The 15,165-nt window shown below is 47.8% G+C and overlaps 1 protein-coding gene across 2 annotated transcripts in view; it reads left to right on the top strand.

The window, feature by feature from the left end:
- LOC126996241 (adenosine receptor A2b-like) overlaps positions 1 to 15,165 on the top strand; it is a 35,676-nt gene that overhangs the window by 11,366 nt on the left and 9,145 nt on the right. The window contains exons 1-2 of one of the 2 annotated variants that reach the window (XM_050856607.1): positions 4,840 to 5,215; positions 7,875 to 8,037. In XM_050856607.1, the coding sequence (XP_050712564.1) occupies positions 5,194 to 5,215; positions 7,875 to 8,037 (185 nt within the window). In that variant the 5' untranslated portion in view covers positions 4,840 to 5,193. Of the gene's footprint in view, positions 1 to 4,839; positions 5,216 to 7,874; positions 8,038 to 15,165 lie in introns of those variants that run through there. The other variant, XM_050856608.1, reaches the window with a different exon arrangement.

The raw sequence follows: 15,165 nt of genomic DNA, 5'->3' as shown, positions 1-15,165 counted from the left end.
GAAGGGAAAGAGTAGAGATGGAAGAACAAGAAGAAAAAAAAGAACAAGAACAGCAACAATAACAACAACAAAAATAAGAGGGAAGGGAAAGAGAAGATGGAGGGAAAGAATGCTTGAGGGGGGAGGGGAAAAGAATGTACGAGGGGGGGCGTAGGAGGGAGGCAGAGAGGGGGGCGGAAGGGGGCGTAGAGGGCCAGCTGGCGTTGTCATGCCTGTGGTTGACTCAGGCACGCCAGGCACTCACCACCACCACCACCACCACCGCCTGATGAACTCTGTGTGTGTGTGTGTGTGTGTGTGTGTGTGTGTGTGTGGCCGAGATCTGTGCGTCATGAGGGGACTAACCTTCTCGTAGTAGTAGCAGCGGTATAGTGGTGATGATGGTGGTGGTGATGGTGGTGGTGGTAGGCCTCCTTGATGTAGGTGGTGGTGGTCATAGCAAGTAGGGGTGGTGGTGGTGGTGGTGAGTCACAGTAGTGGTGGTGGTGGGGGTGGTAGGCCTCCTTGATATAGGCGGTGGTGGTCATAGCAGTATGGGTGGTGGTGGTGGTAGCAGTCGTAGTAGTGGTGGTGGTGGTGGTAGTGACAGTCGTAGTGGTGGTGGTGGTGGTGGTGGTGGTAGCAGCGTGATTTCAGGCCAATAAACTGTATTAGGAACGACAGAATGCTATTTTTCAAAACGTGGAATGGAGGTCGTTATAAATTTAATAGTAGTAGTAGTAGTAGTAGTAGTAGTAGTAGTAGTAGGAGGAGGAGGAGGAGGAGGAGGAAGCGTGGGAAAAAGAAGGAGGAAAAGGGAAAAAGAGAGATAGAAGTCAAGGGGAGGAGGAGGAAAAGGAGAAGAAAAAGAGGAGGAGGAGGAGGAGGAGGAGGAAGGGGGAAAAAGAAGGAGGAAAAGGGAAAAAGAGAGAAAGAAGTCAAGGAGGAGGAAGAGGAGGAGGAAAAGGAGATGAAAAAGAGGAGGAGGAGGAGGAAAAGAAGAGAAGGGAAAAGATATAGATGAAAGAACACAAAATCTTAGAACACACTGACATCTTTCTGTATTTAGGAGTGTTAGCCATCAGCTCCGCCCTCCCCCTTCAATCCCCCTTCACTTCACCCCTTCACCCCTTTACTCCTTCCCGTCACCCCTCTTCATTTCCTGCTCACCCCTTTCCTTCCCCCTTCATTCCCCCTTCACCCCTTTACTCCTTCCCTTCACCCCTCTTCATTTCCTCCTCACCCCTTTCCTTCCCCTTCATTCTCCCTTCACTTCACCCCTTCACCCCTTTACTCCTTCCCTTCACCCCTCTTCATTTCCTCCTCACCCCTTTCCTTCCCCTTCCTTCACCCCTTCACTCCCCCTTTAACTCCATCTCTGTATTATCAGTCTGTCAGGGCGCGGCGACCCCCTAGTCTGTATCCTTGTGGTGAAGGGCGCGCAGGATCACTAGAGTCACCTTGGCCGAAAAAAGATAGTGTGTGTGTGTGTGTGTGTGTGTGTGTGTGTGTGTTATGTAAATGGAAGGCCGACAGCTAAAAGAAGAAGTAGATGATAAAGAAGAAGAAGAAGAAGAAGAAGAAAAATGAATACAAGGAAAAAAATTGAGGAAAAGAATGATCTTACTAATTTTAGCTCCGTGTGTGCGTGTGTGTGTGTGTGTGCGTGTGTGTGTGTGTGTGCGCGGGCCCACGTCAGGACAGTACTCGTCCGCTTCATGCCAGCTCAACCTTTCCTCTTACCTCACCTCTCCCTCCCTCCCTCTTACCCCTCCCTCCCTCCCTCCCCCTCCCCCCGCCCTGCCCGCTCCCTCCGTGTCTTGGAACCCGCCTGGAGGGAATGCCGGGCCAGCAGACGGCGTGGAGCCTCGCGCCGAGAATAAATATTAGAGCCGCGAGGCGCTGGTTGCCCAACACGACAAAAACGGAGGTGCTGGTGGTGGTGGTAGTGGTGGTGGTGGAGGTGGGGTGGGAGAGAGTGGCTGCCCATCCCGCCCTGCCCCAGGTGAGTGAGTGAGCCGGTCTGCAGCGCTAACACCTTCTCACCTCATGCGGGGCTGACGTCTGGGCGAACCAAAGGAAGAAGAAAGAGAAGAAGAAGAATGATCATATTTACAGGAGGCTGAAGTCTGAGTAAAGCAAAGGTGGAAGAAAGAGAAGAAGAAGAGGAATTGTCATGTCTGCGGGAGGCTGAAGTCTGGGTAAAACAAAGGTGGAAGAAAGAAGAAGAAGAGGAATGATAATATTTGAGGGAGGCTGAGGTCTTGGTAAAGCAAAGGTGGAAGAAAGAAGAAGAAGAGGAATGATAATATTTGAGGGAGGCTGAGGTCTTGGTAAAGCAAAGGTGGAAGAAAGAAGAAGAAGAGGAATGATAATATTTGAGGGAGGCTGAGGTCTTGGTAAAGCAAAGGTGGAAGAAAGAGGAGAAGAAGAGAAATGATCATATTTGAGGGAGGCTGAAGTCTGGGCGAAGCAAACATAGAAGAAGAAGAAGAAGAGGAATTATCATATTTGAGGCTAAAGTCTGGGCAAAGAAAAGGTAGAAGAAGAAGGAGAAGAAGAGGAATGATCATATTTAGTTCCATGTGAGTCGTTAAGCGTCGTTAACAGACTGGGCCCATCCTAGCACCTTGGGGCACCCCGTAAGCGAGTGCCCCAGGATTGATGCGTGTCCATGAAATCTGACTGACTGTTGAAGCTTTTTTTTACAGCAAGGGAAGCAGCTCAAGGGCAAGAAACAAAAACAGGAATAAAAAAAAAAAAAGACCGCTAGACGCTATTGCAACCAAATTAAAAACAACGAGAAGCCAAAGGAGAGGTCAGTGTCGGGTGGAGAGGTGTCTTGATTTTTTTTTTTTTTTACAGCAAAGGAGACGGCTCAAGGGCAACAAAAAGAGTGCAGAGAAAAATACAGCCCGCTACTTGCTGCTCCCATAAAAGACAGAGGTAGACAGTCGTGAAAATTCGCTGATCATGAAACGGCAGTCTTTAAATCAAGGCGAAGGTGTACAGCTTTTGTGATGAGGTTACTCTGATAGACTAAATCGAGGGTTCCCGAGAAATAGACGATAATTGCTGCTGCTGAAGTATAAATTCTAGAAAGCTAACGAGGCGGTGTGTAGTGGCGGGAGATTTCTCGTTCCCATACTGGTTCGGGTCTATTTTAACCAGCTGTCTCAATAGGGTCAGCATTCTCCTCTCGCATAACCCCAATCCCTAGTCTCCCGCACAACCCCAATCCCTAGTCTCCCGCACAACCCCAATCCCTAGTCTCCAGCACAACCCCAATCCCTAGTCTCCCGCACAACCCCAATCCCTAGTCTCTCCCACAACCCCTATTCCTAGTCCTCCGCACAACCCCAATCCCTAGTCTCCCCCACAACCCTAATTCCTAGTCCTCCGCACAACCCCAATCCCTAGTTTCCCCCACAACCCCAATCCCTAGTCTCCCGCACAACCCCAATCCCTAGTCTCTCCCACAACCCCTATTCCTAGTCCTCCGCACAACCCCAATCCCTAGTCCCCCGCACAACCCCAATTCCTAGTCTCCCGCACAACCCCAATCCCTAGTCTCCCGCACAACCCCAATCCCTAGTCTCAACCACAACCCCAATTCATAATCCCACGCACAACCCCAATCTTTAGTCGCTCGCACAACCCCAATTCCTAATCCCACGCACAACCCCAATCTTTAGTCTCTCGCACAACCCCATCATCTATTTCCAAAGGCCAAAGATGGAGAAAAATCGGGTTCTCATGAGTGATTTTTTTAGGTTCATGGTACAGAAGAAGGGTCGAACTGCCAGAAGGGTCATCAGACTGCCCATGGAGATGCCGACAACTCCTCCGAAAGCCTTGTCAAATATGTGTTCTTGGGCGCAGAAATGTGTAATATGCCCCTTAGACCTTTCGCTGTCAAACTTACACATAAGAAATTTGGGACAGGAGGGATGGCGAGGGGCGTAATGCGTTGATTTTTGGGATGAATCTAATGCATGATGATCTTCAAGCCGCGAGGAGGAAGGGGAAGGGCGGCCTGGCTGTTGAACGGAAGCCTTGATAACAGAGGTAGGGGTGCAGCCAGGATACGGAGGAAGAAGAGGGGCAGGGAGGTACGGTGAACGGGAGCGAACAGAGAGTTAACATAGAGGAGATGACGCTCTGAGGTGTGTGTGTGTGTGTGTGTGTGTGTGTGTGTGTGTGTGTAAGGGAGGAAGGGAGAGAGGCAGGGATGGGTAGCGAACAGGGCGAGCAGGGAGATAGCACAGGGGAGATAACGCTGTGAGGGGCGAGTGTGTGTGAGTGAGTGAGGGAGGAAGGGAGAGAGGCAGGGATGGATAGCGAACAGGGCGAGCAGGGAGCTAGCACAGGGGAGATAACGCTGTGAGGGGCGAGTGTGTGTGAGTGAGTGAGGGAGGAAGGGAGAGAGGCAGGAATGGGTAGCGAACAGGGCGAGCAGGGAGATAGCACAGGGGAGATAACGCTGTGAGGGGCGAGTGTGTGTGAGTGGGTGCTCTGAGGTGAGTGGGCACTGGACACGGTGAGGAGGAGGAGGTGATGGGGGCGTGTCCTGGGGCGGTGGGGAGGAGCTTTCAAGTGCATGGAAGAGTGCAGAGTGACTTTCCCATATTATCGCACTCAAGGCATTTTATTTTCCGATTTCCGACACTTAACCATCGCAAAAATCATCAATAATCAACGTTTTTTACGATAACTTCAACTGGACATCGTTATTTGTCCAGGTACGAGAGTTTTGCGTATGAAATCGTGCAATGCAATGTTCCGAGTACGATAATTTGGTCACGCTGGTATGGAGGAGTGGCCGCTCGGAGCCCTGTCTGAGCTCACCACCGCCGCCTCGCCTCAGTTCAGTGCCGCCGCCGCCGCCGTTAGAATAGTGTGTGCCGCGTGCCGTATCCTCAGTGCTCGCTCCTCACTCTGCCGCCTGACACTGTGGAGGCGGGACGTGTGGAAACGACCCTCGCTGCTCACCCACTTGACTGTACCGCGCCGCCCATTGCACTCTACCCCTGTGTACGTGTGTGTGTATGTGACTGGGCCTGTACAGCGGCAGTGAACAGTTAAAAGGACGGGCATCGAGGTGGCACTCACGCTAACGCTGCGGCACCCTGTCTTTAGCGTGGCCACAGTCTCACGCAGGCCTTCAGGAGCGAGGTGTTAGGCTCCAAGCTGAGTCTACGCCCTCGCCACGCCATGGACTCTGAGCCTGACGGAGGTGAGCTGGGAGGTGCTTCTTCTCTTTAGTCTTACAATGCAGGCCAAGGGGACGCCCACGTGACTCATGACTGGGGCAGGTCGATCGATTCTGACAGGAGGGACTTGGGACGGACAGGGTATAGCTGCATGGGGGAGGGGCCGTCGGGAGTGGAGGCGGCGAGTGAGTGAAGCGACGCGCCCCCTGATGTACTCTCCCCATTAGTTAGTTACAGTATGGGAGGGAGAGAGGCCAAGTGCAGAAACAGTAAAGATGGAGGCAGAGAAGATGGCGCCACTATAAACACTTGCCTGCGCCATGACGGGCTGGAGCCGAATACCATCCAGGCCCCTCAAGCAAGCCATAGGTAAAAAAATAAATAAATAAATAAAAAAAAAAAATAGTTCCGTAAGTGCAAAACAAGATTAAAAAGTAAACGAAATGCTTTTCATCACGCCGCTCTTTAAAAAAAAAAAAAGGAGGGAGATGTATTCTTTCAGCAATGAGGTAATGGTAAAGTTAGAGGCACACACTACAGCTGCTAAGTGCATAAACAAGATCAAAAAGTGGAAAAAAATCCCCTTTATCACCTCGTTCTATATGCAAGGAGGCAGATGAACCCGAAATGAATGATCAGATTGAGTCCAAGGTGGTGTGTGTTGATACCGCCCCGGACGTGTGTGTGTGTGTGTGTGGCTGGCAGAAGTGGGGCACGACAGGGCACGGCTGGCGGCTGTGGTGAGTCGCCAAGGGGGTCAAGAGGGGAGAGGGGGCGGGGCAAGGACAGGGGAGCGAGAGGAGGGTAAGAGGATGGGAGGGAAGGGGGCGACGTGACAAAGAAAAAATACATCAGTGCCCCGTTTTGATGTACCGCTGGGTGAATTAGACTCTTGTGACTTGAACCTTCCTGCCAACGAAAATATCATGGTCAGTACGACAATAATAAGAAGGGGAAGAATGAGAATAGGATTAGAAATACACGCTTGTGGCTTTAACCTTCTTCCCAACAATGATATCAGTGTCAATACGTTAATAATAGTAATGAGAATGATAATAATAATACAAGTACAGTTCGTTTTCAGCTTGTCACGAGTTATGGAGGAGAACGCGAGGCAGAAAGTCCACAGTATTTCTTAACTTCCGAGTGCGGTTCGTTTCTAGCAAGTCTTAATCACTCGTTGTAAGAGAAGAACGCGAGTTTTGAAAGTTTACAATATTCCTTCAATTCTTTCCTACTCCTGCTTATATTAACACTCTTCAATCTCCTTGACTCAACACGCATTCTGGGAAAATGTTTATATTACGCGAACTGTACTTTCCCTCTCCTCGAGACGCGCAACCTTCATGTCAAACGAAAACTTCTCGTAATAAACTTTCATACCAGAGACGACCCCAACAGCCTCTTATTCCTAAACGTATCCGGCGTCCATACGACTGTTTTCCGAGGCCACAGAGAAGATTATCCTAGTCTTAATGGGTGATATTCCCTCTCAAGATGGAGAAGTCGTGTAAAACTATCACTAGGATCACAAAACAGTCCTCGAAAATCACAGCAACTTCTACGAGAGGGTTTTCATTGGTGATATTCCCTCTCAAGATGCAGAAGTCGTGTAAAACTATCACTAGGATCACAAAACGGTCCATGTAAACCCCAACAACTTCTACGAGAGGGTTTTCATTGGTGATATTCCCGCTCAAGGTAAATAAGTTGGGTAAGACTATCGCAAGAATCACAAAAAAAACAGTACATGGAAATCCCAACAACTGTTACGAGAGTCTTTTCACGGGTTAGTTTTCTCGTTCAAGGTTCAAGGCGGAGAAATTATGTAAGACTATCACAAGCATCACAAAACAGTCCACGGAAATCCCAGCCACTTCTACGAGAGGGTTTTCAAATGGGGGTATACTGGAGTGCCGATAGGTTTAAGAATACTGGTTTAAGAGCCGATTTCACAGTCCAGTACAGTGTCTTCGTAACAGCCCGAACCAAACTATAGAATCCCATACAATCCAAAATGGTGAGGCCTTCGATGCCACACTAAATACACAAGACTTTTCCTGTATAGTTTCATCAAATTTGTGAACTTAAATATAAACACCAGACACTATACATAGAAATTTCGAAGCTTCTGGTATTGGTTTGGGAGCTTACTAACCCATCATGGGGAACTGTGAAACTGGCCCTAAATCACGCTAATAATAAGGCTTCGGGAGTGGCGGTCGTTACATCACACTGAAGTAACAATATGAGTGTGACAGTGTGAGTTATATCAGGTTCAGGATGTTGTGTGTGAGTCAGAGGTATTAAGGAGACATGATCTAAGTGGTGGTATATCCTTCTAGCCATGATTCATTTCTTAAGACTCATATTTTCTTTTTAATACATCTTTTATACTTTCACTTCTCAGCCTCTATATTATTTTCTCTCTCTCTCTCTTTTTTTTTGTGTGTGTGTGTTTGTGTGTGTGTGTGAATATTTCTTTCTATCTCTCTCTCTCCTTATCTCCATCTCCCCCATTTAAACTTTCATTCCTGTCTCTATTTTTTTCCTTTCCTCTCTTTTGCTGTCTCTGTCTTTCTATCCACGCACTTAAACTTTCATTTCTCTTCCTCCTCGATATCTGTTCCAATGTCGACGTTTCTTTTGTTTCTATACGCCGCATTTTTGGTGTTGTTCCAGGCGTGGTGATGGTGGCGGTGGGTGGTGACGGCGTGGCGGCGTGGGCGGGGGGCGTGGTGCTGGTGCTGGTGCTGGCGGTCATCTTCATCGTCTCCTCGGTCCTCAACACAGTGTTCCTCGTCATCTTCTTTCGCCGGCCCTCCCTGCGCAGCGTGTCCAACAGGTGAGGTTTTTTTATATTTATTTAAACACACAGGTACTGTATTTATTTACAAGCCCAAAGGGATGACTGACTGCCCTGCTTTTTTGTTTTCTTTCTTTCTTACTTTTTTTTTTTACTTTTCTTGTATTTTTATTCTCTCTCTCTCTCTCTCTCTCTCTCTCTCTCTCTCTCTCTCTCTCTCTCTCTCTCTCTCTCTCTCTCTCTCTCTCTCTCTCTCTCTCTCTCTCTCTCTCTCTCTCTCTCTCTCTCAACCCCCCCCCCTCTCCCTACCTCCCCCTCCCTCCCACTCACACCTGCACCATGTCTGTCTTACCCAAACACGGTCAGGCTGTCACTAAGAGGTTGTCAGGGCGCCTTAATGTGCCAGGCCGCCGTGATGGCAAGCTCAGTGTTGCTACCAGGTCTCACTCAGAGGGCCGAGCGTAGCAGGCGATGTCAATGGGCCGGTATGCATGATCCAAAACTTGTGTCCCCAATTCTTAACTAAAATAACATTACTATTTAGAGTTAAAGTAAGTTACAGAATTTTCCACCTCACAAGAACAACACACATCTCTCCACTGATAACCCGCGACTCTCCAATAAACACCATTCCATCACCACACAGAAACAATACACATATCTCCCCGTGATCCTTCAATACACACTATCCCATCACCAGTTAAACATATCGGGGTCAACACACACTCACATTTGATAAGGCTTTGGTTGGGGTTGTGTTAGCCAATGGTCTGGTAATACATGGGCCAACTCAAGTCCCCAAATTCTTAAACATTATACTTCTCACACACCCACAATTAATTAGACTTTCATAGAGGTTGTGTTAGTATTGCCATGGATAGTTATACGAGTGTGAGCCTAGTGATAGTGTTGTTGTTGCTGTTGTTGTTTTCTTCTTGTTCTTGTTCTTGTATTTCTTCTATTTGTCTTCTTTTTCGTCTGTTTTCTTTTTTTCTTTTTTTTTCTTTTGTAATCTTCATCTTCTTTTCTTCGTTTTCTTTTTTAGTTCTTCATTCTTTCTCTTCTTGTTCCTTTTCTCTTTCATTTTTTTATCTTTCTCCTTTTTTTCCTTTTTCTTCTTTTCTTCTCCTCTTCCTCTTCTTCTCCATGAACGTGAAACACACTCACGAGAACCCGACTAACCTTCATTGTGGCCTTTAGAAATAGTTTTTGTAAGAACGGAAAACATCTAAGAATAGGGTCAAAGTCTGTCATGTGTCTCCCAACTCTAACGTGAAACTTGACCCCAAAACGCTTTAATCTATGACCTTAAACAAATGGGAAAATAGAATGCATGACCTATATTCCCATGCATTAATAAACCCTTCAATAATGTATGAGCTATATTAACAAGTATATACACACCTTTGTCCCTCTGTTACTATAATTATCGTGTTCTCTGTCTAGAAGCCTTTTTTAGGTCACCGTCAGTTCACGATTCACGTAATATGTGCGTGTGTGTGTGTGTGTGTGTGTGTGTATGTGTGTGTGTGTGTGTGTGTGTGTGTGTGTGTGTGTGCATCATAGATTCAGGGGACCACCAGTGAGTCACCTCTCCAGGTCGTCTGTTGCTAAGGCTGTCCAGGGGTCGCCCAGCCTGCATGGCGACACACACACACACACACACAAACACACACACACACACACACACACACACACACACACACACACACACACACACACACACACACACACACACCTGAGAGAGAAATCGGAGAAAGAGAAAGAGAAAAAAAGTTAATCCCAAAATTCCCTAATCATACCGAGAGAGAGAGAGAGAGAGAAGGGTTACCTGCCCCCGTCAGCCCCCCGTCGTGTCCTTAACAATCTGTGACACTTGCAAGCCAACCCCACGTTCATCTTGGCTCTTGTTGTTGTTGTTGTTTTCTTGTTCTTCTTGTTCTTAATTTTGTCCTTCTTCTATTTGTCTTCTTTTTCGTCTGTTTTCTTTTTTTTTTTTCTTGTGCAATTTTCTTTTTCTTTTTCTTCTTTTTTATTCTTTATTCTTCTTTCTGTCTCTTCTTGTTCTTTTTTTTTTATATCTTTCTCCTTTTATTTCCTTTTTCTTCTTTTCTTCTCCTCCTCTTCCTCCTCCTCCTCCTCTTCTTCTTCTTCTTCTTCTTCTTCTTGTGGTGGCGGTGGTTGCTACGGGCTAGATATAATGGCGCTATTACAGAAACACACACACACACACACACACACTCACTTCCTCCCTTTCTTTGTGTACTATTCCCTCCCTCCCTTCCCTCCCTCCCTCCCTAAATTCTGACAGTGAAAGTGAGGTAAGGCGGATCCGTGGAGGTGAATGGTGTCCCTCCCCCTCCCTTCCCTCCCCTCCCCTTCACCCCTTCACCCTTTCCCTTCACTGTTATGGAGAGGGGAGGTGATGGGGAAATGGGAGGGAGAGATGTAGGAGTGTAGGGGATGGGGTTATCTCTCTCTATCTATCTATCTATCTATTTATCTGTTCATCTCTCTCTCACGGGGCAGGGCACAGGGGCACAGAATCACGGGGCTTATCAACTGGGGGAAGGTGTCATTGCCCCGCCCCGCCCCTGTCATGCCCCGTGCCCCGTTCTGACCCTTAGCAACTCCCCCCCCCCCCCCTCCCGTCTCATCCTCACCTTTTTTTTTCTCTAATTTTCTTTGCCAGCTCTCTCTCTCTCTCTCTCTCTCTCTCTCTCTCTCTCTCTCTCTCTCTCTCTCTCTCTCTCTCTCTCTCTCTCTCTCTCTCTCTCTCTCTCTCTCTCTCTCTCTCTCTCTCTCTCTCTCTCTCTCTCTCTCTCTCTCTCTCTCTCTCTCTCTCTCTCTTCCTCTTCCTCCCTCCTAACTCCCTTTCCTCCCTCTCTCCCCCCTTTCTCTCTCTTTTATTTCCTTCCCACTTTCCTCTCCCTATCTTTCTTCTCCTGCCTCCTCCTCTTCCTCCTCCTCCTCCTCCTCTTCCTCATCTCGTGGGCATCCGGCGTGCGTCCCCGTCCTGTGTGCCAAGTGTGATAAATGAAGAGGAGGAGGAGGAGGAGGAGGGGGTGGGGAAGAGGTGACAGACTTATTCATTGTGCCTTTCCCCGCTTGTATACTTGTGAATGGGGTGTGGTGATGATGGTGGTGGTGGTGGTAGTGGTGGTGATGATAGTGGTGGTGGTAGTGATAGTGGTGGTGGTGTAGGTGGTGGTGGTGTTGAGAGGGAGAAGAAACATGCCTCCCCTCCTCCTTCTCTCTCTCTCTCTCTCTCTCTCTCTCTCTCTCTCTCTCTCTCTCTCTCTCTCTCTCTCTCTCTCTCTCTCTCTCTCTCTCTCTCTCTCTCTCTCTCTCTCTCTCTCTCTCTCTCTCTCTCTCTCTCTCTCTCTCTCTCTCTCTCTCTCTCTCTCTCTCTCTCTCTCTCTCTCTCTCTCTCTCTGTCTGTCATTGATGTACTTGAAGTATTGCAAGAAAGAGGATGAGACCCTCTCTCTCTCTCTCTCTCTCTCTCTCTCTCTCTCTCTCTCTCTCTCTCTCTCTCTCTCTCTCTCTCTCTCTCTCTCTCTCTCTCTCTCTCTCTCTCTCTGTCTCTCTCTCTCTCTCTCTCTCTCTCTCTCTCTCTCTCTCTCCTCCTCCCTCCCTCCCTCCATCCCTCCCTCTCTTCCCTCCGTCTCTATCTCTTTCATCCATCCATTCCTTTCGCTTTTAGTCGAGAGGAATAGATGACTGTGTGTGTGTGTGTGTGTGTGTGTGTGTGTGTGTGTGAGAGAGAGACAATATACAGTTTTGACGTGACCCTCGTTCGAACCCCGCTCTTGGCCGTACAACCCGGACGTCCCTCTCTCTCGGGACGCTTAGAAGCCACACGCTCAAGTTCAAGGAAACGGAACAGGGCACTGGGGCATTGCGCAATCGGCTGCAATTTCCGTATAGGCATCCTCGTTTGAGCCGCTCTCTCTCTCTCTCTCTCTCTCTCTCTCTCTCTCTCTCTCTCTCTCTCTCTCTCTCTCTCTCTCTCTCTCTCTCTCTCTCTCTCTCTCTCTCTCTCTCTCTCTCTCTCTCTCTCTCTCTCTCTCTCTCTCTCTCTCTCTCTCTCTCTCTCTCTCTCTCTCTCTCTCTCTCTCTCTCTCTCTCTCTCTCTCTCTCTCTCTCTCTCTCTCTCTCTCTCTCTCATTTTTTCTCCTCCTTCGAACTCTTCCCTCACTCTCCCTTGAACGGTCCACGCCCTCGCCTTCCCGCCCTCCTCCTCCTCCCTTCTCTCTGCCCAAGGTCAAAATTCATACTCTCCCATCCTGCCTCCCTCCCTGGCTCACCCTTAAGTTCTCCCACCCTCTCCCTTTCCCTCAAATCTGAAGTCATTCCTCCCTCTCTCTTCTCCCTCTCTTCCTCCCTCCCTTGCTCATCCTTAAGTTCTCTCCCTTCTCCATCTCCTCCTCCCTCATTCTATCTTCCCTTTCTCTCTCCCTTTCTCTCTGCTCTAAGGTCATCACGCCTTCCTCCGTGGTGTAGTGGTTAGCATGCCTAGCTACGAATCCTTTGGTCCAGGTTCGATTCCGGCTTTTTCTTCCTTCTCTCCTTCTTCTCATTCTCCCTCCTTCTTTTCCTCCCATGCAACCCTCTCCTTCCCTCTTATTTCTTCCTTCCCTTCCTTTTTTCCTTCCCTTCTTATATTCTTTCCTCTCATACAACCTTACGTCATTCTCCTTTCCTTCCCTCCCTCCTTCCTTCCTCTTTTTCTTCCCTTCTTACATTATTTCCTCTCATACAACCTTACGTCATTCCCCTTTTCTTCCCTCCCTCCTCCCTTCATTCCCTCTCAGCCACACCTTCCCGTCCCTCCCTCTCCTTTAGATACACAGGTGAGGGCTCGGCGCACCTGCCTGCCTGTGTGGGCTGGGCAAGGCCGCAACGCACACTCACGCACACACACACACACACACACACACACACACACACACACACACACACACACACACACACACACACGCACACACAGTTAAATAGATAAAGGTATATAGTTGGCGGTTTCAAACACACGAATTTGCTTTAAACATCCCTTTGTGTTTGTGTGTGTCGAGTTTTTTTCTTTGTTTGTTTGATCCCAAGTTTAATTTTCAGAGTATAAATGTTTTACGACGTTTTGTTTTAGTTTTATTGCGGTCTTTTCACAGTTAGAGAGATAGATAGACAGATAGACGAAGAGATAGATAGATAGATACGAGAATAGGTAGATAGATAGATGTGTAAATAGGCAGATAAATAGATAGATACAGATGTAGATACCCAATAGAAAGAGATAGAGTTGTGTGAAGATAGGCAGAAAGACAGATGGATGATTGAATATTCAGATGATCGGATGTACAACACTGTCATATTATAAGTAAAATACACAAAACAATAACAACGATAATATTCTTCTTTTTTTTTACAACAAAGGAGACACCTCAAGGGTACAAAAAAGGAAAGAATAATAAAAAAAGCCCGCTACTCGCTGCTCCTAAAAAATCCATAGAGGTGGCCGAACGAGGGGTCAATTTCGGGAGGAGAGGTTTCAAACGTAAGAGCTCAGTAACAACGAAAGACAACACTTGAAAATTTGCGCAACAGTAACAGAAATAAACAAAGAAAACAACAAAAAACAGGTTAAGGATAATAGGTGAAAAGTGAAGGAATGATTTGCCAAGACTTAAACAACTATAAATAAAACTTATATAAATAACACACACACACACACACACACACACACACACACACGGGAAAAAAAGAAATATAGAGTCGAAAGGGTTATACACACACACACACACACACACACACACACACACACACACACACACACACACATAAACAAGGGAAAAAAAGAAATATAGAGTCAGAAGAATGAAAATTGAAAGGGCTATACACACACACACACACACACACACACACACACACACACATCCGTAAGCTCTCGTAATCTCGTAATAGTAAATGTCGAGGTAACAAGAAGCGAACCAGAACAATACAGAGTGCGGACAAAAACTACCACCACCACCATCACCACCACCACCACCCGTTCATTCTCACACCCGCCGCGTCTTAAACCTGAAGGAACGAACTTTGCATATCTTGGGGCCCGATCGTGAGGGCGTAAACTAACGAGGTGAACGTTAGAGAGAGAGAGAGAGAGAGAGAGAGAGAGAGAGAGAGAGAGAGAGAGAGAGAGAGAGAGAGAGAGAGAGGGGGGGAGGGGGGGCAGTACCGTTGTTATATTCAGTGTTTCCAATGTTCTCTACCACCACCACCACCAACAACAACAATAAAGAGAGAGAGAGAGAGAGAGAGAGAGAGAGAGAGAGAGAGAGAGAGAGAGAGAGAGAGAGAGAGAGAGAGAGAGAGAGAGAGAGAGATGGGGCAGAACCGTTCAAATGAGTGTTCCCAACGTACGTACTCTAGCAACACCACCACCACCACCACCACCACCATCACCACCATTACCACAACACCAACACCAACACGCCTCCAAGTCGACGCCCTAGACTATATATACGTGTGACGCGACTTGCGGAGAATCGGCGCGGGCGTGGGCGACCTGACACGACCGATCCCGAGCCACACCACGACTCCGAGGAAAGAAACGGGACGAGAAGAAGAAGAAAAGAAAGAGAAGAAAAAAGAAGTAATATTGAGGAGAGAATAAGAGAGAGATAAGAGGAGGAGGAAAGGGTGAAAGGATTGCAGAGTGGTGGATAGGATTATAAGAGGAGAAAAAAAGAGGAAACGAGAGAAGAATGAGGAGAGAAGAAAATGAGGGAGTGAAGAGGGCGAGAGGAAAGACCTGATGGATGAATGCAGGTGGTGGTGATGGTGGTGGTCGCAGTGAATGGATGTGGCGGTGGATGGTAGTGGATGGATGAGAGGAAGATAAGAGAGGAAGGAGAATGCCAGGTGGAAGAGGTTGGATGAATGGTAAAGCGTGGATGATATTGGTGGAAGGATGGCAGTGGGTGAGTGGAAGAGGATGAATGGCTGGGTGAACGCTTAGACTCACGTGATAGTGAGAGTGATAATGGTGGTTGCCAGTGGATGAATGGAAGGGAAGATAGAATGGGTGATCGTGTAAAGGGTGTGGGTGGCAGTGGATGAATGGAAGGGAAGATAGAATGGGTGATCGTGTAAAGGGTGTGGGTGGCA

Source organism: Eriocheir sinensis, chromosome 9 (assembly GCF_024679095.1).
Source record: "Eriocheir sinensis breed Jianghai 21 chromosome 9, ASM2467909v1, whole genome shotgun sequence".
NCBI classification, from domain to species: domain Eukaryota; kingdom Metazoa; phylum Arthropoda; class Malacostraca; order Decapoda; family Varunidae; genus Eriocheir; species Eriocheir sinensis.
Note: the sequence above shows the minus strand (reverse complement) of the source record. Positions and strands in the feature narration are given on the sequence as shown.